Source organism: Leucoraja erinacea, chromosome 13, assembly GCF_028641065.1.
Source record: "Leucoraja erinacea ecotype New England chromosome 13, Leri_hhj_1, whole genome shotgun sequence".
In the NCBI taxonomy this organism is placed as follows: domain Eukaryota; kingdom Metazoa; phylum Chordata; class Chondrichthyes; order Rajiformes; family Rajidae; genus Leucoraja; species Leucoraja erinaceus.
This window is the reverse complement of record NC_073389.1, coordinates 42,729,132-42,755,835: the sequence shown is the minus strand read 5'-3', so window position 1 is coordinate 42,755,835 and position 26,704 is coordinate 42,729,132. Positions and strand designations below refer to the sequence as shown.

The following is a 26,704-nucleotide window of genomic DNA, read 5'->3' as shown; positions in this document are numbered from 1 at the left end:
AGGGTGACACTGGACCTAGTCACCCCGCCAGAGAATGTAAATCAGCTGCCAGCTATGGGGGATAGGCTTGGTTATCCCTCAGTACAGCAACATTATTCTACCAGGGCAGTAGTGAGCAGACAACCCAAGGTCATATTTGTACTTTCAATTTTATTTGAATGCAATATAATTGCTACATGAATAACCATTGTAGCAGACAAGGTACACATTATTGGTTTTCAAGCATTTATTTTTTACATGTTGACATGTAATTATGCAAAGCTTTTACAGTCTATGGGCATTGACTAATTGTCTGCCCCCAAACCCCTCATTTAGTGCATTTCCAAAATATTAAAATCAATAAAAAAATGATTTTATGGACTATAATTGAATATGAATTATTCAAGACTACAATTCTGAATACAAATGAGGACTTGCTGGGCCATAGGACCTGTTTCCACACTGTATCTCTAATCTAAACTCAACTACACTAAACAATGACAATTCTGAGCTATTTCTATGGGATACAGATGTAGTAACTGTTTCACTACTGGGAGAATTGATAACCAGAAGAGAGATTTAAGATATTTGCTAAGAGAACCGAGGAAGTGATGAGAATGGTTTCACACTGCGGTATGTTATAATTTAGATTCTATATTTTGAGTAGTCAAAGCAGATACCATGGTATTTTTCAAAAAAGGAATTGAATGAATATACTTATATATATATACAGGTGCACAACCTTTTATCCGAAAGCCTTGGGACCAGACATTTTTCGTAATTCAGAATTTTTCGGCTTTCGGAATGGAAGATTTTTAGCGTAGATTTTAACGGCTGGCTCAGTGGTAGAGTGCTCGGCTCGTATCCGCAAGGTCGCGAGTTTGCGCCTCGATCCCGGCAGTTACTCGATCGCGAGTTTGAGTCTTCAATGTAGTTTTTTCTTGCAGAATAGGAGAGAATAGGGAGGGTTAGGCTGGGATCATTCTCTGCGAGATGATCTTAGTGCGGGAGACAAGTGTAGGAGAGGTGTACTGACTGTGTGGGCAGAACTTTGGAAGTGATTGCCCACCATTCTCAAAAGCCGCTGTGTCTCCCTGTCCCTCCAACTCCAGAGGAATCCGCTGCCCGATGGGCCGCTACGGCGACAAGTGGCAGTTCGCCCACAGCCCGAGCTGCGCCCCCTCATCCGCAACCCGGGTTCCTCTGGAGTTGGAGCGGGGCTGGGCTAGAGTTGCTGCTGGCTGTGAGTCTCTGGGATCTCCGTGCTTGCAGTCGGTGTCCCGTTGGTCCTGACGTCTCCGGTCACCCCCTGGAATGGAGCTGAGACTGGGAACTGTACCGCCCTTGCCCCCTCCCTCTGCAACGGCAAACAACCCCACAGTTCCCAGTCTCAGCTCCTGTACAGGGGGGTGGCCGGAGACGTCACAGCCCGAGCTGCGCCCCCTCATCCGCAACCTCAAGACCAAGACGCACCTTGCACACCATCAGCTTCGGTCCCTACGGGGAGCGTGTTCCTCTGGAATTGGAACGGGGCTGGGCTGCTGCTGGCTGTGGGTCTCTGGGATCTCCGTGCTTGCAGTGGGCCTGGGGGCCGGTGTCCCGTTGGTCCTGACGTCTCCGGTGATTGGCACTAGCTCCGACGTGAAGACAGTGCAAAACCCCCGCGCCGGTGCAATGGGCGGGGAGCTGGAGAGGGGAGGGAAGGGGTCACACACATGGCCTGGAAGCAGAGGGGTGTAGGTGGGGTGAAACTTAAGGGAGCGACAATTTGCTGCTGCCTGCCCGCTGAGTTAAAAAGTTCTCATGCAAGACTCACGATACACTGTGTATCGTGAGTCTACCGTGGGAACTTTTTTAACTCAGCGGGCAGGCAGCAGCAGATTGCCAATTATTAACCCTCGCGCAATATACCCTCACCTTCTCTTTTATGAATGGGGATTTAGTTCCCCTTTCTTCGAGGACCGACCGGAGGTTCCGCTGTCACCTCTGCGGGCCGCCCTCGGTGAACGTTTTCAAGGACCTTTCTTCAAGGACCGAAAAATGTCGCTATTCGGAGGTTTTCGTTATTTGGAACTTCGGATAAAAGGTTGTGCACCTGTATCACCATACCATTACAGGGATATGCGGAAAGTGGAGGCATGAAACTAAACAAGTACATCTTTAAAGGGCCAACCATGACATTCGGACAGATTTCAACCAAATACTATTAATGAAAGGGAACATAGAGAAATGGGAGATGCAAGATGTGGATGAAGATACCCCAGTGAAATATTATAGATTCCAACTCTATTGAAACTATTAGGAAATTTGTTTGTAGAAGGTGATCAATGAAGTTTGAATAGCATAGATGTGAGATTGTTAACTTAAATTTATACTTTTCATTACTTTCAGGATCATGTCTTATACGAGATTAAAATAGAAAATTTTGTAGAACAAGTTATTAATAATCAGTTAAAGCACACTTGAAGGACAGCCTTCTCCTTAAGAACTTGCACAGATGGCAATGGAACAACTAATATTGAGAATTATGCCACATAACATATTGCAGAGGTTACCAATTTATAAATTTAGCTAAATGAATGTGCCTGTAAATATTGCTGAATTTGAACCTCTAGGGGTAATAAAACAACACTGTATTGAGTGTGCAGTTGTTTAAAAAAGATTTCCTTCAATGATTGGGCCTTGTTTGAATGCCATCTAAATAATTTGCAAAAATCCCCACTATTTGCAAAGAACGCTTGAATTCTTAAATATTTCAATTTTGCCTCTGACCTTTACGAGATTGTCAGTGAACTTTTATTAGATTGCAAAGATTGATTCTAATAAAATAAAATATTAGAAGACAGAAATGTTGAAAATATTCAGGAGGTTAGGCAAACCTATATAGAGAGAAAATAGCCCAATTACTTTACAGCAGAACATAATGTTTTCAGGTCAATGAACTGAGCTTCTGCAGTATTTTGTTTAGGCCAAATTTAGTATTTGTCGATATTTTTTTCCATGCTCTATTTTGTTTCTACCTCGCATGGCTGCAGTTGTGTATTGTGCAAACTGTGTAAACTCTTTGTTAAATTCGGTAAATATCTGCTCAGAATTCTGATCAACAGGGATTTGAAAAGGTACCAATCCTTAATGAAGGATTTACAAAATATATGTTACTGATGAATTTTGACAATGGAAATATTTTGGCAGCTAATTCCTGGCAAATCCACCAGCATTTTCATACATTGAGAGCCAGGAATTTTTGGACATCTACACAAGCATACAATAGCATCAAAGTCCCAATTAGCCTAGGACCTTAGTGCTCTCCCACTGAACTTAATAGGCACTCAGATATGATCGTATTTGACCTCTATTTCGGCTATGATCAGCAATTTAATGTGCAGAGACTGAGGTCAGAAGCAAACATAGTTTGGCTCTATGAGATCTTCACAACATCATTTATGTAAAGTACTATTTGGAGACCTTCCCTCATAGTGAAAGTGGAAAATACTTTAGTTCTGCCTCAATGCACACCAGTCCCATATCATTTACTGACTTGGGAGTGGGCATATTATCACACACACTAATAAACAGCAGAACATTGAAAGCTTTAGTTTCACAAACCTGGTTTCAGCATCTGTTGTGCAACTTTAGCAATATAAAAGACCAAGCAAAAGGTTAACCTGACATTAGGCTGCCGGATCCCATTCTTTACAACATCCAACAGATACAGTAGCTAGACAGCAGAGAGAAAAGAGAAATCATCCATCATTATAAATTTGCAGGACAATATTTGAAGGTTAGGCACTCAGCTTTGGCTGAATGCAAAACCATAAGCCCAATTACAGAAATGCAGAGAAAATAATGAACTAGAACATGAAAGGAATCAGAGAGTCATGAATGATTAATAAATTAAAACCAGTTTAGTGATAGTAACACAAAAAAGTTACTTTGTATAGAAAAGGTTGATATTGCAAAAAAATAATGAGGTAGCACTGTGACACTTTAAACCATTGGTGAGACCACATTTCCTGTCGTGTTTCCGTCATAAACTATTTATATATTAATATTGTACACAGTTCTGATTGTTAAGGTATGCAGAGAGATTAAAACCTACTGAAAAGGTATGGAAGAAAATGAAAAGGTTGAAAAACTGGTGGGGAATTCCACTAACAATTAAACAAACTGGCATTAAAAACAAGTTTGAAAGGTAATATGATTATTTGTTTTTATGGTTCTAAAGTGGATTAGCCACGCCCCAAAGAAATCAATCACATTTGTCAAAGCTGGAGAGAAGCCTCGACCACAACCAAAAAGCAAGGACGGGCCTCCTCTACTCAGCCACTGACTGGCAGCTGCACGTCTATCTGGGCAAACAGTTTAAATTTCCATAGCAAATCACAGCAACATCACTCCGGCCAGACATGTTCATCACCTACGATGTGATCATTCTGGAGCTGTCTGTGCCCTGGGAAGAGAGTATTGAAGAGTCTAAGGAGAGGAAACGCACAAAGTACCAGGAATTGGTGGAGATGTGCCAGGACAGCGGCTGGTAGACATACTATGAGCCCATAGAGGTGGGCTGTAGAGGCTTTGCAGGACCCTCACTCTGCAAAGTCCTCAACCAGTTGGGCATTACGGGGCTAGCAAAGAAGAGGGCCATTCAATCCGCAAGCGAAGCCGCAGAGAAAGCCACTAGGTGGCTCCCGATGTTGGGGAAGTCCAGAACAAGGGGTCCCAGTTTAAGGATAAGGGGGAAATCTCTTAGGACCGAGATGAGGAAAACATTTTTCACACAGAGAGTGGTGAATCTCTGGAATTCTCTCCCGCAGAAGGTAGTTGAGGCCAGTTCATTGGCTATATTTTAGAGGGAGTTAGATGTGGCCCATGTGGCTAAAGGGATCGGGGGTATGGAGAGAAGGCAGGTACAGGATACTGAGTTGGATGATCAGCCATGATCATATTGAATGGCGGTGCAGGCTCGAAGGGCCGAATGGCCTACTCCTGCACCTATTTTCTATGTTTCTATGTTAAGAGGGCTGATCCGTGGGCGGTTGCTGCTGGGACGCAAGTCGGGGCTTGACCAACCCCGGCTGGGTCGCCTGGGCGAGGGTGTCTGATGTTGTGAGACCCGAAACACCCGATGACCCACGGTCACATCACTGAGGATGCGTCACAGCGCATCTAGACGATGTATCTTTACACCGGTAATGTAAACATGACAGCTATTTCACTTTGTTCAGTGGAAAAGAAGCAACATGTAGCTTTTGTGGCTACAAGGATACATTTAAAACTAAGCTTGGGAGAGAAGATTTCAAGGAACAAATATTCAATATATGGAACAGATTCAATTGTGGAAACAATTACAATGAATAAAATTAAATGGAAATTAGGTTGTTTTACTGCAGAAAAGGTAGTGGAGACATATTTGCTTGGAAGAAATTGCTGACTTTTAATCTTTTGTTTCTAAAAACCTTTAATACTAGTATTTTCTTCCTGCTGTAAACTAATAAACTATAAACTAATTAGAAGAGATTAATTCACATGATCAAACTAAAACACCATCATTGTTGAAGCAAATGGCTCAATGGACAACAGAATGCAAACAAATTGGACCATGATTTTTTTTTTTCTCTCCTTTTAATTTCCTTGGTTCTTATCTTTCACAATTAGTGCCAGCTTGAAGCCCTATTCTGACTGATTTTCCAATGGGAGTATTTTTCCTCTTCATGGCCTGGTGGTGAATGGCATATTCAAATTAAAGTAGGAATTGATTTAGAGACCCCAAAGCATACTCTGAAATACGATTCTCGAAAGAATTTCCCTTTTCTAGAACATCCCATGGTTATAATAGTAGCGGTCAGATATGCGCCAAGAATTGAATAAGGTCGCTGACAGTAATGAATATTTTAAAATGTTCAATGTTTACAACTGACCACTGGATTGAGTGTTAGCATATTGCTAATGACATACCAGGTCACGGTAGCTTAGATCTTGCTGATTTTCCCATGGAAACTTGTAATGTGGAAGTGTAAAGGCAGAGAGAGGAAAAGATACAAATATATGGAGACACAGGAACTGCAGATGCTAGTTTACAAAAAAAGACCTAAAGTGCTGGAGTAACACAGATCTCTGGAGAACATGGATAGGTGATGTTTTGGGCTTGGGCCCTTCGTCAGATTTGAATGACCGGCTGGATCTAACTCAGAGGAAATTTAAAGAAACTTTAGATTTACCTTGATTTAGCAACCTTCTATTTCAGAAAGAAGGCTTCTGTTAATCAGCAATGATTTTCCTAATTCTGAGTCTTGATCTGAACGTTGCAAAGATTTATCATTTTATTGGAGATCCGTGAAGTGAGATTTTAAAGGATTGTTTGGTATTTTTGATCCCTTAGCGCATGATTTACAGAAAATGTCTACATTAGTTCATTTTGGGAATCAAAAATCCAAGAGAAGCATTCCTTTTTAAAAACTGAATAATTATGTTAACAGTTCATTCCTGGACCTAGAAGATAAGGTCGACAATGGGTTGAAAATTTGTGAGGAATGGACTCAATACATTAATTTAGGAGATTTCCACTTGCTTGTAAAGATTTGTTGCAAATTATATTCCACTTACTTGCCGTTTTTCTTTAAAATGAGCAGCCTCCAGATGCATGTGGTAATTGCCCAATATGTGATAAGCAGCAGCTCTTATTTTAGGATCATAGCTGCTAAGCGATGCCACAGTTAATCCAAAAGCATTAACGTCCACAAACTTGTAGCAGTCAACCACACTCTCTACAGAAATAAACATTATTGACATATTAATTTAGCTGACCCCAGAGATTGTGAAGTATTCCACAGTGCTTCAAAAACAAAGAATTAATTTCAAGCAGTCACTATTATTCTCTAGAGGTGTTGTAATTTCAGTACAAAACTCCACAAAATGACTACCATACTAAAGAGTGATCAACTATTGGGTTTAAATTGGAGAAGACTGGGTCTGAGTAGGCTGGGTCTCTATTCCATGGAGCGCAGGAGAATGAGGGGAGATCCTATAGAGGTATACAAAATCATGAAAGGAATAGATCGGGTAGAGTCTTTTGCCCAGAGTAGGGGAATCGATGACCAGAGGACATTGGTTCAAGGTGAAGGGGAAAAGATTTAATAGGAATCCGAGGAGTAACTTTTCACACAAACGGAGGTGGGTGTATGGAACAAGCTGCCAGATGTGGTAGTCGAGGCTGGGACTATCCCATCGTTTCAGAAACAGTTAGACAAGTACATGGAAAGGACAGGTTTGGAGGGTTATGGACCAAGCGCAGGCAAATGCGACTCGTGGAGCTGGGACATTGTTGGCCGCTGTGGGCAAGTTGGGCCGAAGGACTTGTTTCAACACTGTATTACTATGATTCTAACACATTGGTAGGACTAATGGAAAACATGGAGTAAAAAGAAAAATCATAAACTGCTGCAAACATTCATCATGTTAGGCATTTTCTGTGGAAAGCAAGTTATGTTTTCAGGTTGAAGACACTTTCTCTAAACTTCAACCTAAATCATTATCTGTTTCGCTTCCCTAGATGCTGCCTAACTTGCTGAGTGTTTCCAGCATTTCCTGTTTTTATTTCTGATTTCTAGCATCTGCAGTTAAAAAAAAACTGAAAGAGAATTTTCTTACTCTACTTTAATACTGAAATAGCATTTATTGTGAAGGCTTTATCGGGAGACCAGATACAACTCTAAAATGTGTTCTGATACACTGTAATAATCGTCCATCGTAAAAAGCTTCTGAGGCAGACACATTTAAACAAAAACTCCACAGTCACAACTATCTATCTATCTATCTATCTATCTATCTATCTATCTATCTATCTATCTATCTATCTATCTAATTCTTTATTTCGAGCAGAATAAAAGAATAAAATTGATAATGCAATTTAAAGAGAGGAAAATGTCAAAGTCAGGAAAATGATCACAAGGCACCCATGCTCTGATCTAATTTCACCACTGGACAAAACATCCAGTCAATACTTGTTTTAAGTAATGTTATTGCTGGAATGTTATTAGTTTTCGCATGCAACTATCTTTCAGACATCTGCAGTCCCGTCCTACCTATATTTCTTCCTCTGATTTAACAGTTTACACATCTTCTAACCCTATCTCACCCCTTTTGTCTTATCATAAGGGAATGAGTTCACATCCTTGTGGTGCCCATGTGCTGATGGTCAGTGAGGAGGTATTGTTTGCAACTTGTAGGTTTGAGGTCTGCCAAAGAGCGAGTTGCATAGGGAGGAGCAGAGACCCAGTTCTCCGACAATGAGTTTGGAATGGATGTTGACAATGAGTTTGGAATGGATGTTGGCATGAATGCCGAGTTGTGATTGAGGAACAACAGCCTGCTGAACCCGTTCAAGTGTGTGACTTGCCTCCTGATTCCCACCTTTCTGTCACCCTCAAAGCAGAAGTGATCAAATGCCTTCCACCTACCTACCAAAGAACCTTACTAACGTAGTGAATAAAGTTACCTGTATTATTGGACCCCACCAACCATGACTGCAGTATTTACCAGCAACAGGATCAACCAGATGTAGCAATTCTCAAGGCTTCCATGCCGTTTTTCAAAAGCGTGGTAACATGTTTAGTGCTGTCAACATTAACTTCACCTTCAAGTAACATCATCCTTATTTGGAAAAATATAACTGATCCTGCATGCTGCATGGACTACAGCGCCATAGAGAAAAGACTTTGGTGATAGACACAAAAAGCTGGAGTAACTCAGTGGGACAGGCAGCATCTCTGGAGGAAGGTATGGGTGACGTTTCGGGTCGAGATCCTTCTTCAGACTTTGGCGAGTTTAGTGGATTTTGGTTTAAACAGTTCTTTGTTCAATTTTATTTTACTATTACATTTTCTCAAACTTTTGAATGTCATTTTTATTAGATATGAGCAAGTTGCCTTTTAATCTCTCAGTAATTAGGCAACAAGTTGGAACAGATTAACTGAAGTTGTGGAACCTGAAAATATAAATTTTTGGGTGGTGCGGCGGTAGAGTTGCTGCATTACAGTGACAGAGACTCAGGGTCGGGCCTGACTACAGGTGCTGTCTGTACAGAGTTTGTGCTTTCTCCCCGTGACCTGCGTGGGTTTTCTGCAGGTGCTCCATTTCCTTCCACACTCTAAAGACGTACAGGTTTGTAGGTTAATTGGTTTCGGTAAAATTGTAAATTGTTCCTAGTGTGTGTAGGAAGGTGTTAGTGTGCTGGCTCGCAGGTCTGCGCAGACTCGGTGGGCCAAAGGGTCTGTTTCCGCTCTGTATCGCAAAACTAAACTTCTTTTAGCACAATATGCAGTGCCCATTTAGTGCAGCATCTGCAGAGTGTGGACTTTGATGAGTCAGAGCATTTGCTGAAGTAAGGACAGGAAGTAATCACTACAGGATTTAAAAATACCTCTTTATTTTTGGTTCAGTGAACTAATCTGGTATAATTGGGCTGGAGAGATTATAGTTTTCCCTTCTCCACGTAGGATATGAGAATAATCTTGTCCGAAGCATGAAAAATGATTGAAAAAGCTTCTGCAGATACATAAATAGTTATGGTATAGCAAAAGTTGATGCTGGTCCGTTACATTTACAAGACAGGAAGAATTGTATTGCAGAATAAGAACATGATAGAGAAACAAATCAAATGTGTTGTGTACATTTACAGAAAAAACACAGAAGCCTCCCCAAAACAGATTTATTATGAATGAGCAGAGGAATTATTTGATTTAACAATTAAGAATGATTGAGGCCGAAAATGGATACATCAGAAGTTCATGTTATAATTCATGTCAAGTCTACTCCGCCATTCAATCATGACTGACCTATCTTTCCCTCTCAACCCCATTCTCCTGCCTTCTCCCTATAACCCCTGACACGAATACTAATCAAGAATCTATTAATCACCGCCTTAAAATGTCCAATGATTTGGCCTCCACAGCAGTCCCTAGCAATGAATTCCACAAATTCACCACCTGCTAACTAAAGAAATTCCTCATCTTCTTTCTAAAGGTTCATCCTTTTAGTCTGAGGCTATGGCCTCTGGTCCTGGACTCTCCCACCAGTAAAAACATCCTCTCACATCCCCATATCCCCAAACCTCATACTGACACTAAATAAATACTAATTATTTTCCACCAAAATGGATGACAACACATTTTTCTACATTGTATTCCATCTGTCATCTGGCTTATTCACTCAGTTTGTCTACATCCCCATGAGGACTTTCTGTAGAACACCATACAAAAATATCACACAAGAGGCTATTATAATTAGAGCAAAGGGGATTGAGGATTGTGTTGGAATAGAACACACAGGAATAAATACAGAATATTGGAAGGTAGGCAAAAATGCTGGAGAAACTCTGCGGGTGAGGCAGTATCTATGGAGCGAAGGAATAGGTGATGTTTTGGGTCAAAACCCTTCTTCAGACTGATGTCGGGGGAGGGGGAAAAATGAAAGAAAGGGGCAGGGCCAGTAGTATGTGGGAGAGCTGGGGAGGGGAAGGAGGGAGAAAGCAAGGAGTACCTGAAATTGGAGAAGTCAATTTTCATACCGCTGGGGTGTAAATTACCCAAGTGAAATATGAGGTGCTGCTCCTCCAATTTGCGGTGGGACTCACTTTGGCCATGGAGGAGGCCCAGGACAGAAAGGTCGGATTCTGAATGGGAGGGGGAGTTGAAGTGCTGAGCTACCGGGAGATCAGATTGGTTATTGCGAACTGAGTGAAGGTGTTGGGCGAAGCGATTGCCAAGCCTGCGCTTGGTCTCACCGATGTAAAGCAGTTGACACCTGGAACAGCAAAAGATGAGGTTGGAGGAGGTGCAGGTGAATCTCTGCCTCACCTGGAAAGATTGCTTGGATCTTTGGATGGAGTCGAGGGGGTAGTTAAAGAGACAAGTGTAGCATTTCCTGCAGTTGCAAGGGAAAGTACCAGGGGAGGGAGTGGTTTGGAAAGCAAAGGACGAATTGACCGGGGAGTTACTGAGGGAACGGTCTCTGCAGAAAACAGAAATGGGGGAAGATGGGGCCAGTGGTGGGATCCCGTGGCGAAAATTTTGGAGGAATATGTGTTGTATGTGATGACTGGTAGGGTGGAAGGCTAGGACAAGGGGGACTCTGTTCTTGTCACGAGTGGGGGATGGGGAGTGAGAGCGGAGCTACGGAATATAGAGACGACCCTGGTGAGAGCCTCATCTAGTCAAAGAGGGGGACCCCCGTTCCCTAAAGAATGAGGACATTTCCGATGCCCTGGTTTGGAATACCTCAACCTGGGAGTAGATGCGGCGTAGACGGAGGAATTGGGAGTAGGGGATAGAATTCTTACAGGAAGCAGGGTGGGCAGAAGGGTAGTCCAGATAGCCATGGGAGTCAGTGGGTTTGTAGTAGATGTCGGTCAGTGGTCTGTTACCTGCGATGGAGATGGTGAGGTCTAGAAATAGTAGGGAGATGTCGGAAATGGTCCAGGTGAATTTGAGTGTCAAATGGAAATTAGTTGTGAAATAGATGGTCAGCGAGTTCTGCATGGGTGCAGGAGGTGGCACCAATGCAGACGTCAATGTAGCGAAGGTCGAGTTCGGGGATAGGGCCACGGTACGCCTCGAACAAGGATTGTGCGACATACCCTACGAAGGCGCAGGCATAGCTGGGGCCCATGCACATGCCCATAGCTATGCCTTGGAATCGGAGGAAATGGGAGGAATCAAAGGAAAAGTTGTTGAGGGTAAGGACAAGACGGAGGAGAGTATTAGTAGATGGGGATTGGTTGGTTCTGTGGTTGAGTAAAGAAGGGAGGGATTTAAGATCCTCCTTGTGGGGGATGGAGGTGCAGAGTGACTGGACATCCATGGTGATGATAAGGGAGTGGGGGCCTGGAAAACAGGTCATGAAGGAGTCGAAGAGCGTGTGAGGTGTCTTGAACATAGGTAGGGAGGGATTTGACCAGGGGGGGGATAGGATGGAGTCGAGGTATGTGGATAAAGTTCGGTGGGACAAGAACAAGCAGAAATAATGGGTCTGCCAGGACAGTCAGTTTTGTTGAATTTGGGGAGAGGATAGAATCGGGCCGTGCGTTGAAGCCAGTGATGGTGCTTGAGATAATGGCCTCAGGCTTGTCTGTGCGGTCATGGTCCAAGGTGATGAAGTGTGTGAGGTCGAGGTATGTTACAGAATATTGGAAAGTCAAGTAACATCAATGAGGAGAAATATTACCAAATCATTGTCAAGTTGCTATGACTGTTACAGGATGCTATATTGAACAAATTTCCAAATGGAGCTGAACATGCTCGCCTCGTGTGATTGAGACACATCATTTACACATGTTTTTGTGGCATGCTAATCCTGACACCAGATGCCAAAATGTAAACATATTCCATTCCTTTTAACATGATTTTTTGTACAAGACTTTGACAACTCTTCAGAACGTATTGACTAAATAATTAGCGGAATATCCATTAGCTCTTAGCACAGTCTCGTAATCTTCAATCAGCAATCAAGCATCCAGTGACAACAAAGTGATTGAGATTCATTTTTATATCGAGTATCCACAATATACTCAGCGCTATACATTGAAATATCATTATTGCTATGCAGCTGAATGCAGCAGTTATTCTATGAACAGCAAGATTCGACAAACAGATGGAAACCAATTAAATTATCACGCTCGGAAGAAGCATTTGGAACAGAACATTAGGAGAACGTTTTTTTTACCCTGAGCAGAGCCATCGAAAAATCACTGGAACAGATTTGGTTTAAAACAACCCTTCTGAAAGATGCCAATGTAGCACTCCCTTACTATTATATCCAGTATCTGCCTGGCTTACATGATAAAGTTCAAGAGCATCATTGAATTTTTGATAAAATTTCTGTTTTTGAACAAGTTAGGCTGGTTAGAACATAGAACAGTACAGCACAGGAATGGGCCCTTCGTTTCACAATGTTTATGCCGAACAAAATACCTATCTGAAATTATCTCATCTGCCTGCACATGATCCATATTCCTCTATTCCTTGCGCTTCCAAGTGCCTACCTAAATTCCACTATCGTATCTACCTTCACCATGACCCCCTGGGAATACACTCCATGTCCCCACCACCTTCTGTGTAAAGAACTTGCCCTGCACATCTCTGTTAAACTCTCTCCCTCTCACCTGATAGCTATTCCCTCTAATGTTGGATATTTCTACCTTGAGAAAAAGATTCTGACTGTCTCTTATAATTTTATATACTTCTGTCAAGTCTCCCCTAAATCTCTAACTCTCGAGAGAAAACAATCCATCTAGTCAACCTATCCATGTAGCCGAAATCCTCTAATGAGAGGTAGACAGTTAGACAGTGTTCAGGTAATGAGAGGGGGAGGGTTAGACAGTATTCAGGTAATGAGAGAGGGAGAGTTAGGCAGTATTCAGGTAGACCTCCTCTGCACCTTTTCCAAAGCAGATTACGTATATTGATACAGAAAGGCAAATTGTATTAAATTGTGTTCCCAGAAAGGGACCTATTGTGAGGAATTTCCTACTCAGACGGTTTTGTATTCTCAGTGGGATAGAATCTATGCTGTGAGGGGGAAATTTTAACGTTGCCCACAAATTAACCAAAGTGAAAAACATTGCAATGCGTTATTATCACTGAAGCTGTCATGCAAACCCTCTTGATTATAAAAAAACAAACATATTTCCCAAAGAGAGAGAGATTGCGCTGTTGAGTAGGACAAGTTTACTCTGAGCTACTCTTGCAAACCGGTCATTACTTTTATTAACCTTGCCAAGGTCAAATTCATCTCGGAATAATGAGAATTTCACTGACAGATTTGTGTCAGACAACTGTGATTTCCTTCACATTTCAAGGTCACTCCTGGTTGTGAAGCAACGATACAAGCATCTGAAACAACGCAACACATTTTTATTTAACATCCAGCCAGATGGTGATGTGGGCTATTTATGTCGGGAGAATTTTGGAATTAGGATCATATAATTTTAACTGTGTAATTATGATGTTAAAATAAAAGGTTTAGGTGTCCTAATGCTCATCAGATCCATAAATAGCCTCAAGCTTGTAAACTGATTAATTTATGATGGTCTTCGTGGTTTTAGATTTACACATTTTAATGGAATTTCTTTCAATAATTATATTCTCTAACAGAAACTAAACTCCACTAGCACAAAAGTCAAGGGAACTGCAAAACAGAGTGCGAAGAAAACACGGATTTCTACAGAAATAAAGTTTAAATGTCTTTACACTTTTAGAGATACTTTAGAGATATGGCACGGAAACAGGCCCTTAAGTCCACCGAGTCTGTGCTGACTAGCGATCAACCCATACACTAGCGCTATCCTACACACTTGGGACAAATTATAATTTTTACCAAAGCTAATTAACCTACAAACCTGTCTGTCTTTGCTGTGTGAGAGGAAACCGGAGCACCTGGATGAAATCCATGCGGTCACAAAGAGAAAGTACAAACTGCCACACCGCACCAGGGACCTGGGTACGATCCTGATTTTGGGTGATGTCTGTGTAGAGTTTGCAGGTTCTCTTTGTGACTGCGCAGGTTTCCTCTTGGTGCTCCAGTTTTCCCACACATCTCACAGACGTGTAGGTTTGAACTATATGTTTGCTCAGGTGTATATGGAGTGGGTGCGAAAGTGGGGTAACAAAAAAGTGGTGTGAATGGAGAATCAATGGTTAGCATGGAGCCAGTGGGCCGAAGGGATTGTTTCCATGCTGCATTTTTCAATCAATTAAATCGAAAAAGAAAACGTAAATATTTTGACCTTTCCCACCTATCCAATGGTCTGCAGTTAACCTGATACCTCAGTTGGACATCAGGATAATATGGTTATGGAACCACTCAATGGAGAAGCCAATTTGCTCCTCTGATGTTAGAGGTGAGCAGTTTGCCATCTGGTGGCCTAGTCCAGGAAGAGATAAAACAACAAAACTAGGGCATAATTCTTGATGGGTTCAGAACGTGTTACCATTTACCTACACAAAGACATGTTTTGGCTGTGGCACATGCGTGTCTGTGTGGAGTTCAGCATTACACCACAGAATTCACCAATGCCATACCAATTTCTTTGGATTATTTATCACAGGATATAAACTTTGTCAACAACCCATTATTTACTGTCCATCCTGAACTGGTCCCTGAACTAAGTGAATTGCTAAATCATTTCAGAGGGTAGATAAGAGTTGGTTGGTCACATACTTCCTAGATTAGATACTGAATGAATATTTATACCAAAGAGAGTCACAAAGTGCTGGAGTAACTCAGTGGGTCTGGCAGCATCTCTGGAGAAAAAAGGTGGGTGACGTTTTGGGTCAGAACCCTTCTTCAGACAGACCCTTCTTCTGTCCGCTTACAAAAAATATGATTTTTTTGCAAATAGGTCATTATTTCATGAGGAGATATCTCTTTTGAAGACTATTTAGATATGAGAAATAATAAAGCAAGAAATTAAATTGAAGCACTAAAACCAATTAATAGCTGGCATGCAACACCACATCTTACTGTTAAGAATAAAGTTTAAATGACTGATTTTAAGGTTATGTTTTCCAATAAAAAGTTGGATTTGAAACTTTCCCCATAACATTTTCAACGTAGATAAGGTGACAAGTTCATAGTTGGGAAAACAGGCCTATTTTTGGATACTTTGGCATACCTGAGGTAATTAACCCACTGAAAAGAGGTAGCAGGAAACACGGGTCATAAAGGTTCTTCCCTTCGAACAGCATCTCCTTTCCTCCCTGAAGGGAACAAAAAGAACATTGATGGACCCGTCATAAAATACTGAACGGATAAAACGGTTCAAGTTCGAACTGATTGTTATCGTAAATTAGCGTCAGCTTACATATGTCCTTGAGTTACAGAAGAATTTAAAACTAAACATACCTCAGGCAATATACGTCTTTGTTGTGGAAAGTTAATGATTGTCAGCAACATTTTCTCCCTGTCCAGTAATGACAAGATTTCTTCCATGCTTGGTTGTTGCCACAAGGACTTCCCCAAGCTCTTGCGAGTCTTGTGATGTTCGACAGCAGCTGGGCCCCAAAATAGCTGCCTAAAAACGGATGTTACATCTTTGTAACTACATATAAATGTCTATATTCTTCTATTCTGTGAAAACAATCCAATTTGTACTTTTTCTGGTCAACCTGCTTTTTTATTCTATTCTTTTTAAACCCAGGTTTGTGCAAGTTCTCACAAAATATAATTTGGTTCAAAATAAAATATGACTTCTACCGATCACTTCTTACATATTTTTCTCCACCAAGTGTTCGATAAAGAATATTAACTGGTAAACAGGATAATCTTGCCACACAATACGTCTCATAATTTGCATCAAAATAAAGCAAGACATTTTCTGACCACTCCATGCATTACAATAATTATCTCTCCATCCAATTTTCCAATTCATTTTCCTTAAAAGTGGTGTTCTTGTTTGGATATCTCTATTCAGATCAAGTTGCTTCATATATGGAGGTACAGGGTCCTACATAATGTTTGGGACAATAAGCCATCATTTATTGATTTGCCTCTGTACTCCACAGTTTGAGATTTGTAATAGAAAAAAGAAAATCACATGTGGTTAAAGTGCACATTATCAGATTTTATTAAAATACAATGTTATACAATTTGGTTTCACTATGTAGAAATTACAGCTGTGTTATACATAGTCCCCTTATTTCAGGGCACCATAATGTTTGGGACACATGGCTTCACATGTGTTTGTAATTGCTCAGGTGCGTTTAATTGCCTCCTTAATGCAGGTATGAGAGTTCTCAGCATCTTGTCCTTCCTCCAGTCTTTCCATCACCTTTAGAAACTTTTATTGCTGTTTACCAACACGAGGACCAAAGTTGTGCCAATGAAAGTCAAAGAAGCCATTATGAGACTGAGAAACAAGAATAAAACTGTTAGAGACATCAGCCAAACCTTTGGCTTACCAAAATCAACTATTTGGAACATCATTAAGAAGAAAGAGAGCACTGGTGAGCTTACTAATAGCAAAGGGACTGGCAGGCCAAGGAAGACCTTCACAGCTGATGACAGAAGAATTCCCTCTATAATAAGGAAAAATCCCCAAACACCTGTCCGACAGATCAGAAACATTCTTCAGGAATCAGGTGTAGATTTGTCAATGACCACTGTCCGCAGATGACTTAATGAACAGAAATAGAGAGGCTACACAGCAAGATACAAACCACTGGTTAGCCGCAATAATAGGATGGTCAGATCAGTTTGCCAAGAAGTACTTAAAAGAGCAAACACAGTTCTTGAAAAGGGTTTTGTAGGCAGATGTGATGAAGATTAACTTATATCAGAGTGATGGCAAGAGCAAAGTATGGAGGAGAGAAGGAACATCCCAAGGTCCAAGCATACCACCTCATCTGTGAAACACGGTGGTGGGGGTGATATGGCCTGGGCATGTATGGCTGCTGAAGGTACTGGCTCACTTATCTTCATTGATGATGCAACTGCTGATGGTAGTAGCATGATGAATTCTGAAGCATATAGACACATCATATCTGCTCAAGTTCAAACAAATGCCTCAAAACCCATTGGCCCACGGTTCATTCTGCAGAAAGATAATAATCCCAAACATACTGGTAAAGCAACAAAGGAGTTTCTCAAAGCTAAAAAATTGTCAATTCTTGAGTGGTGAATTCAATTCACCTAATCTGAACCCAATTGAGCATGCCTTTTATATCCTAAAGAGAAAACTGAAGGGGACTAGCCCCCAAAACAAGCACAAGTTAAAGATGGCTGCAATACAGGCCAGGCAGGGCATCACCAGAGAAGACACCCATGAATAGCAGACTTCAAGCAGTCATTGCATGCAAAGGATATGCAACAAAATACTAAACATGATTACTTTCATTTACATGACATTGCAGTGGCCCAAACATTATGGTGCCGTGAAATGGAGGGCTATGCATAAACACTGCTGTAATTTCTACATGGTGAAACCAAAATGTATACAAATGGCCTTTAATACAATCTGACAATGTGCACTTTAACTACATGTGATTTTTTTGATTACAAATCTCAAATTGTGGAATACAGAGGCAAATAAAGAAATTATGGGTCTTTGTCCCAAACATTATGGAGGGCACTGTATATGTGGTGTTCTTGAATTGATCAGTTTTCTAACTTATATCCAGCATAAAATAGATTCCAGGCAATTTGTCCATCCTTTACCCTGAATCACAACAGTCAACTCTTTCCCCTAATACCTAACGTCTAGGAAGGAACTGCAGATGCTAGTTTAAACCGAAGACTCGGTCTGAAGAAGGGTCTTGACCAGAAACATCACCCATTCCTTCTCTCCAGAGATGCTGCCTGCACTGCTGAGTAACTCCAGCATTTTGGGTCTATATTCTTACAATACCTTCTATAATAAGTTAATTAGGTACAGATTGAACTGGAGCCTTTTGTGAGCTATGTGGTATACTGGTTCTTATGGGTGAAAATGTCCAATACTCATCGGTGAAATTGTCCAATTAAATTGTTTTTCTACCTATTTAAAAATATTGCTTAAATAGCAACGGCATATAACATAACAGACTGAAACATTAGACAACCATACTGTGAAGGGAAAGAGAGAAAATAAATCCACGGTAGACATGAATCATTGCTGGGCTTATGATTGTACATGTGATAATTCAGTTCCCGCTCCTCATAAATGAACTGTTAAAACCAAAGCCAATCCATCACAATAAAATACCAACAAACAAAGGCACTGTGGCAGGAACTGAGAGGCTCTTCTGGTGCCTTGACCAATAAGTATACATTGAAGGCATCACTGCATCCAACTGATTATCTTAATTGTGTCTGTGTAACTCCACTATGCATAACTTGGATTTTCATTTGTTACAAAATTAAATATATTTCAAAATCTGACTGGGTATAAAGTATATTGGTTCATTCCCTGGTTGTGAAAGGGAACAACTTGCCAAACCTGTCAACTGTGCGATCTATATCTCGAAGGAAGGCTTGGGGCCAGATGCATTGGAAAGTCACACATCTTATTAAAGTCGCTGAAACCTTTTTCCAGTAAAACCAATCCATGGGACCACTTTCACCCTAAAAATTGTAATCAATCAAGGCAGATATTTGCAATTACCTTCTCAATGGCAATTATTAATGGGCATTAAATGCTCAACGCTTGTGACAACTCAAATACATGGAAAAACTCACCCAAATTCAGCAAGGCTTATGTCATTTTTCTCATAGGACTGTAGAAGGAGCAGCAGCTTCTGATCTTTATGAAGAAAAAAGGCAGATAATAAAATGGGAATAAATATGCCTGTTGTTCAACTGTATGAAATTTAGTCAAAGTCAGCATGGATTTACGAAAGGTAAATCATGTCTGACGAATCTTATAGAATTTTTCGAGGATGTAACTAGTAGCGTGGATAGGGGAGAACCAGTGGATGTGGTGTATCTGGACTTCCAGAAGGCTTTCGACAAGGTCCCACATAAGAGATTAGTATACAAACTTAAAGCACATGGCATTGGGGGTTCAGTATTAATGTGGATAGAGAACTGGCTGGCAAACAGGAAGCAAAGAGTAGGAGTAAACGGGTCCTTTTCACAATGGCAGGCAGTGACTAGTGGGGTACCGCAAGGCTCAGTACTGGGACCCCAGCTGTTTACAATATATATTAATGATCTGGATGAGGGAATGGAAGGCAATATCTCCAAGTTTGCGGATGACACTAAGCTGGGGGGCAGTGTTAGGTGTGAGGAGGATGCTAGGAGACTGCAAGGTGACTTGGATAGGCTGGGTGAGTGGGCAAATGTTTGGCAGATGCAGTATAATGTGGATAAATGTGAGGTTATCCATTTTGGTGGCAAAAACGGAAAGCAGATTATTATCTAAATGGTGGCCGATTGGGAAAGGGGGAGATACAGCGAGACCTGGGTGTCATGGTACACCAGTCATTGAAGGTAGGCATGCAGGTGCAGCAGGCAGTAAAGAAAGCAAATGGTATGTTGGCTTTCATAGCAAGAGGATTTGAGTATAGGAGCAGGGAGGTTCTACTGCAGTTGTACAGGGTCTTGGTGAGACCACACCTGGAGTATTGCGTGCAGTTTTGGTCTCCAAATCTGAGGAACGACATTATTGCCATAGAGGGAGTGCAGAGACGGTTCACCAGACTGATTCCTGGGATGTCAGGACTGTCTTATGAAGAAAGACTGGATAGACTTGGTTTATACTCTCTAGAATTTAGGAGATTGAGAGGGGGTCTTATAGAAACTTACAAAATTCTTAAGGGGTTGGACAGGCTAGATGCAGGAAGATTGTTCCCGATGTTGGGGAAGTCCAGGACAAGGGGTCACAGCTTAAGGATAAGGGGGAAATCCTTTAGAACCGAGATGAGGAGAACTTTTTGCACACAGAGAGTGGTGAATCTCTGGAACTCTCTGCCACAGAGGGTAGTTGAGGCCAGTTCATTGGCTATATTTAAGAGGGAGTTAGATGTGGCCCTTGTGGCCAAGGGGATCAGAGGGTATGGAGAGAAGGCAGGTACGGGATACTGAGTTGGATGATCAGCCATGATCATATTGAATGGCGGTGCAGGCTCGAAGGGCCGAATGGCCTACTCCTGCACCTAATTTCTATGTTTCTATGTTAGTCACAAAAATAGGATGCATACCTGTGATGCTGAGTGTTGCTCCATATGCTCCCAGCATTACAGCAAAATGGTTGCTGTTGCACACAGATGGACATAGTCTGACCAAAACCAGTAACACATCAATTAAAGCATCTACCGAAAAGAAATAGAACACAAAATCTTAATAAAACCATGTTCAAAAGAGGTTAATTTTATATAAATTGATAAGCTGAACAAAATTTGCAGGAATTCAATGTTCAACCCAGAATCTCAAAGGACATACACGTCTTTGCATAAAGTGCAGTGATGATTCACTATGATGATTTGGGGCTTGGAGAGATTAAGAAAAAAATGCATCACATTATTTGGAGACAAGCAGGTCAAAAGCCTGGTTCAACCAAAGGTCACATGATAGCATCTTGCTAGGGGAATCCCAGAACAAAACAGCTTAAAGCAAATTTAGAAAAATACTTTATAAAGACCAGGAAACAATGTTGCAGGCCTAATGAGGAAACATGCTCAATATCTATATAATTAAAAGTCTCATCTTGACCACTTCCTGGTTGCGCTGTATATAGATTTTAGAAAAAAAAAAACGCAACCATATATCGCGGTAATTTTTGGCCATCTTACTCACAGTCCTCCTCCGCTGAGCAGGCCCCGAGGAGTTTTTCCATCGATGAAAAATAAAAAAGTTATGAGTGTTTAAAAAACCTTGAGATCCTCTCTCCTGTCAATCACCGCGATGAAGGTAATGCCCCTTCCCGGGGGGTGGGGGGTGGGGATAGGACTATAAAACCCCGGATGTGCCTGGATGTCACTCAGTCACGCTGCAAGATCACGAGGGAGAGGCCACGACTCTCATACTAAGCTGTGAATCAACTGAACTGTGAGTCTGCAATGTACTTGCAATAAATGATTTGTTAGCCCTTAATGACAATGCCATGAGTTGTTTGGCCTGCTGCCCTGCCTGTGCTTGAAACTGCAATGCTTTATTAGGTCCGACTGTGTTTGGAAGGAATAAATGCTTTATTAGGTCCAACTGTGTTTGGTTCAAAAGTCCCACTCATTTTGTGACTTCCGCTTAGTGGACAGGCCGCACCGATTACGTAATTTCCGGTGAGTGCAGAGGTCTTGCTTATTGCATAATTTCTAGTAAGTTCAGAGGTCACGCTGATTGCGGAAGTGCCGTTTACTGGGGAAGCCACAAAATGGAGCGGCCACACTCAGCCGTGAGTATTCAAGGTTTACTCCCATATATATGGTGCATGAGTCTGTGAGTGTGTGTGTGTATGTTTGTGAGTGTATATGTGCGTGAGTGTGTATGTTTGTGAGTGTATGTGTGTGTGAGTGTGTGTGTGTCTGTATGTGTTTATGAGTGTGTGCTTGTGAGTATGTGTGTGTGTGTATGTATGTGTGTGGTTGTGTGTATGTATGTATGTGTGTGTGCTTGTGTATGTGTGTGAGTGTGTGCGTGTGTTTGTGAGTGTGTGTGTACTTGTTTGTGAGTGTGCGTGTGAGTGTATGTGTGTTTGTGAGTGTATGTGTGTGAGTGTGTGTGAGGGAGTGTGAGTGTGAGTAAGTGGTCTCAGTTACCGAGCTTCCAGCCCAAGAATCCATTCGGCTCACAATGTCCACACTAGCCCTCTGGATACCAGTCTCTTCAGCCCACAGCACCATGCTAGTGCTCCAGAAAGCCCCCCACTCCCACTGGCCAGCAATATTGGAATTGGTGGAGAGTGGAATATTGCGTTGGGGGGGGTTCCGTGTGAAGCTGGGACCCAACGGGTCCCACACACACACACATATATTTATATATGTGTGTGTGGGACCCGTTGGGTCCCAGCCTCACACGGAATCCCCCCCAACGCAATATTCCACTCTCCACCAATTCCAATATTACTGGCCAGTGGGACCCGCATATATGATATATGTGTGTGTGTGTGTGTTTATATATATGTATATATATATATATATATGTGTGTATATATATATATATATATGTGTGTATGTGTGTGTGTGTGTGTGTATATATACACACACACACACACACATTGCAACCGAGTGAGATGACCAGATATATATATACACATTGTTTAATACTATATTAATATATACACACACACACACATATATATATATATATATATATTGAAGATTGTAGATATTGATTTGTGAAGAACCTACATTCAATTACCAGGCGCAATCCTAAGTTTCTTACTACCTGCCACTTTAATTCTCCATGACTGTCTCTCTCAGAGTTGTTTTTCTCCCTTTCCCAGATATGTTGAAACATAATGGATGTTGTACAATATAAGCTTTGACAATGAAAGGTTACACGTTTCGGTCCCTTAAACCATGGAAACATCACAGTCCATAGAAAATTGTTTCAGCGAAGGAAGGCAGGGAAGCACCTTTCTCTCTACAAAGACCAAATCAACACATGACAACATATCAAAAGGTTTTCAAACAGATCAAGGTCTTGCAACCGCAAGAAATGCAACGCCTGTCCCTTTACCTCCCCCCTCGACTCCATTCAAGGACCCAAGCAGTCGTTCCAGGTGCGACAGAGGTTCACCTGTATCTCCTCCAACCTCATCTACTGCATCCGCTGTTCTAGATGTCAGCTGATCTACATCGGTGAGACTAAGCGGAGGTTGGGCGATCGTTTCGCCGAACACCTCCGCTTGGTCCGCAAGAACCTACCTGACCTCCCGGTGGCTCAGCACTTCAACTCCCCCTCCCATTCCCAATCCGACCTCTCTGTCCTGGGTCTCCTCCATTGCCAGAGTGAGCAACACCGGAAATTGGAGGAACAGCACTTCATATTCCGCTTGGGGAGCCTGCATCCGGAGGGCATGAACATTGAATTCTCCCAATTTTGTTAGCCTTTGCCGTCTCCTCCCCTTCCTTAGCCCTCGAGCTCCTCCTCCTCCTTTTTCCTTCCTTCTCCCTGCCACCCCCTATCAGTCTGAAGAAGGGTTTCTGCCCGAAGCGTTACCTATTTCCTTCGCTCCACAGATGCTGCTGCACCCGCTGAGTTTCTCCAGCATTTTCGTGTACCAAAAGGTTTTCAATTATCATTCTGCTTTCCATTAAACTAGAATTAGATTTTTATCATTTTCTCTATTACGTGAAACTTTTCCAGGCTTTTACAACCTTACTCTGAACTTGCTGCTCTTTTACTTGTCCTTTCACTTATATTGCATCGTTATTCAATTCAATGACACTTAACAATATTAGGACAGCAGATCAAGGCTAAAATGGGGCCAACTGGTAAGAATTAACAACTCAGTATACAAAAGACAAGTTGCAAAGTCTTAGACATGTACAAACAATATCTAGAACATGGTTTTCATTTGGATTGAGAAGATCCTGAGTAGCAGGTAAAAATCAAGTTGCAGTGAGAATTAAAGGGAATTAACTATTTTAAAGAGAAGAACCAAGCACATGTTGCAGCAAACAGAATAGTTTAGAGACAGAAAAATTATACTTAAAATTCTGAAAACGTTTTTTTTCTAGAGGTTAATTAAGTGTTCACATCGTAGTTATTAACCTTGGTTTTGTATATACAAACACACTGTTTAAGCTGGGAACTCCTGAAGAAAATGATTCTTCCAATTGTGGTCATACCTTTTACTCTTGCACTTTCACCCGAATCATCTCTGTCCTTTAGCATGGTTGGCAGAAAGAGAGAATGATTTGTTACCATAGTGTGAATCATAGGCAGTGGGACCAAGTTTTGAATCAGCTTTTCATTCTCATACAATGCTGGTATGAACTTATGGAGGGCTTCCAAAAATCCCACATCTGTATAGCGATACCTGCCATTATAAAGGGGCCATCAGAACCAGGAACATACATTTCCCTACTCCAAACTCCATTTTATCACCACAAACCCCATCTTTCTCCCAGGCAAAATGATCAAAACTAAATCAGCTTGTTTGCAACTTGAGGTGTTTTTGTGCCAGTGAGATGATTTTCAGACAACAGGTTAAAATATGTTATTCCATCTACTTACAGTATACTTCTGGAACAATACCTCAGTTAATCTGATACCAAAACCCTCATCCATAACTTTATTGACTCTGGGTTTGACCATTGCAGCTCAATTCTGCTTGCCTAATCCATGGATTTGAGGATGATCTAAATGTTGCTGCTCAGGTCTTGTCCATCAATATAGTCTACATTAAATTATACTTCAGTTTTAAAATTGCTTTCAAATCCTTCCTTTCTTTGCAATACTCCTCTCGTCATCCAACTCTAAAGAGGTATCTGACTGTTCCAAATCTGCATTATTATGTACCTCTGAGGTAGAATCGGCTGCACTGAGACCTCATTTTGCTTTTAATGTCAAATGCTAAACATGACTGCTAAATATTACAAAGATGTACAACGTTTTTTTAAGGTTGTCAAAATAAAACAAACATTTTTACTTACTTAAGCCCATTCTTTATATACTTATTCCAATCGTCTGCATTGACTTCGTCAACCGAGACCTGCAAAAATAATACATAGTCTGGCATCAATGGCTTTAATATATTGAAAACGAACATAACACTTCATTGTGTTGCACCTAAATGAGGCAATAAACAGAAACTGACCAATAATTCCTGTAGTCTGCCAAGTAATGCCAATTCTGTCTCCTTCATTTTCTCTTCCTCTACCTTGCAGCTGCTATAGTTGGCAACTAACCACCGAATGCAAGCCTTCAGCAGGGATTTCCTCCAGGACTGTTTGTCCTCAGGGTATTCCTCCAGAACATTTGTGATTGCATCGGCTAAAGTCCACCTGCAATTAAACAACTTCATTTTTCAGAAAGGAATTTTTTTAAAGAGGCGAATGCTGAAAAATGACATGTTCATGAACTGGCGCTGAATGCCCAATGACAAATAAAAAATGCTCTTTACATATCTATCACATTTAATATTCATACATAATGGTGTAGATTTATGGTAATAAAACCATTAATTTAATAAATGCATATAGTTCAGCAACAAAATATGTTAAACTTGACCAAAGATATTCTTGCTTCCAAGTCGAATGTTTGTGTTCATGTCCCATTCCACATATCTGGGCATAAAATCTATACTGCCATTGTAAATTAAACCTACCAGTCCTCTCATGTATCCCTTCCTGTCTCTACCTACTCTTCCCTCTGGGACATGTCTGTTCTATTTTCTACATACAAGCCAGCTGACTGTGTTGTCATTCTAGATCCCATGCCTGCCGCACCAGTTCGAACCCTCCCTACAATATTGGCCCCCTCCCACATCAAGTGCAACCCGTACCTCTTGTATAGGTCACCTCTGTCCCAGAAGAGATCCCGATGATTCAAAAATGTGAAGCCCTCCTTCTTGCACCAGCTACCATTTATCTGTCCTATCTTCCTATTACTATACTTACTAGTGAGGAAATATATAATAAAATTGCTCAAATGATAAGCTCTTAAGGAACTTGTATTAAGTGGCAAGAGAAAAGCTTGGAGTTGGGGCTTTCAGAAATACATGCCTCCACAAAGAAATAAAGAACAAAGAACACACACAGGAGAACAGATGGCTTATCACAACATGGAAATGTTCATCTGATGGGCACCATCCTTCTTCCTTTGTGACACATCTTCCGAGCTCGGGTGTATCATTAGGGCGATTTATGGTTGTCTATATTGGATTGTAGGCACCAAGGGTAGATACTAGTCTGTTTGATGGTTTGTGCTGTTTAAATGTATTTATGTTGAGATAAGAGATAAGGCATAGGTGATGGTTGTGTGACCTTTGCAAAAGGATTTCTTATGTTATAGAAGACTGAGAATGTAACTCTGTTTTGATCTAAGCCAAACGATTGGGGTTTGCATATTGTAATCTTCAAATTGCTGTGTGGAATGTTACTGATAAGAAGTTGTAAAGAGGCCTTACATTCCTTTCCTCCAGAGATAGAAGATGGAGGTTGTAATACAAAATGAAATTAGACCCGAGCTTGGGAAGAAGCAATCAAGTGTGACAATTAATGGCCTTTATGTGTCTGTAGTTGGGAATTGTGTGATTAGAACTTTGTCTTTACCACTTTGTAAGAATGGGGCAAAACTCATCTTTAATCTT

At 41.3% G+C, this 26,704-nt stretch overlaps 1 protein-coding gene across 1 annotated transcript in view; it reads right to left on the bottom strand.

Moving 5' to 3' along the window:
- The window catches only part of urb1 (URB1 ribosome biogenesis homolog), a 76,928-nt gene that overhangs the window by 10,214 nt on the left and 40,010 nt on the right, over positions 1 to 26,704 (bottom strand). Inside the window, exons 24-32 of the mRNA XM_055645051.1 lie at positions 25,211 to 25,397; positions 25,047 to 25,105; positions 24,240 to 24,430; positions 20,649 to 20,759; positions 19,186 to 19,249; positions 15,877 to 16,045; positions 15,647 to 15,731; positions 6,583 to 6,743; positions 3,586 to 3,697 (exon numbers count right to left, since the gene is read on the bottom strand). Of these exons, the coding sequence (XP_055501026.1) occupies positions 3,586 to 3,697; positions 6,583 to 6,743; positions 15,647 to 15,731; positions 15,877 to 16,045; positions 19,186 to 19,249; positions 20,649 to 20,759; positions 24,240 to 24,430; positions 25,047 to 25,105; positions 25,211 to 25,397 (1,139 nt within the window). The remainder of the gene's footprint in view (positions 1 to 3,585; positions 3,698 to 6,582; positions 6,744 to 15,646; positions 15,732 to 15,876; positions 16,046 to 19,185; positions 19,250 to 20,648; positions 20,760 to 24,239; positions 24,431 to 25,046; positions 25,106 to 25,210; positions 25,398 to 26,704) is intronic.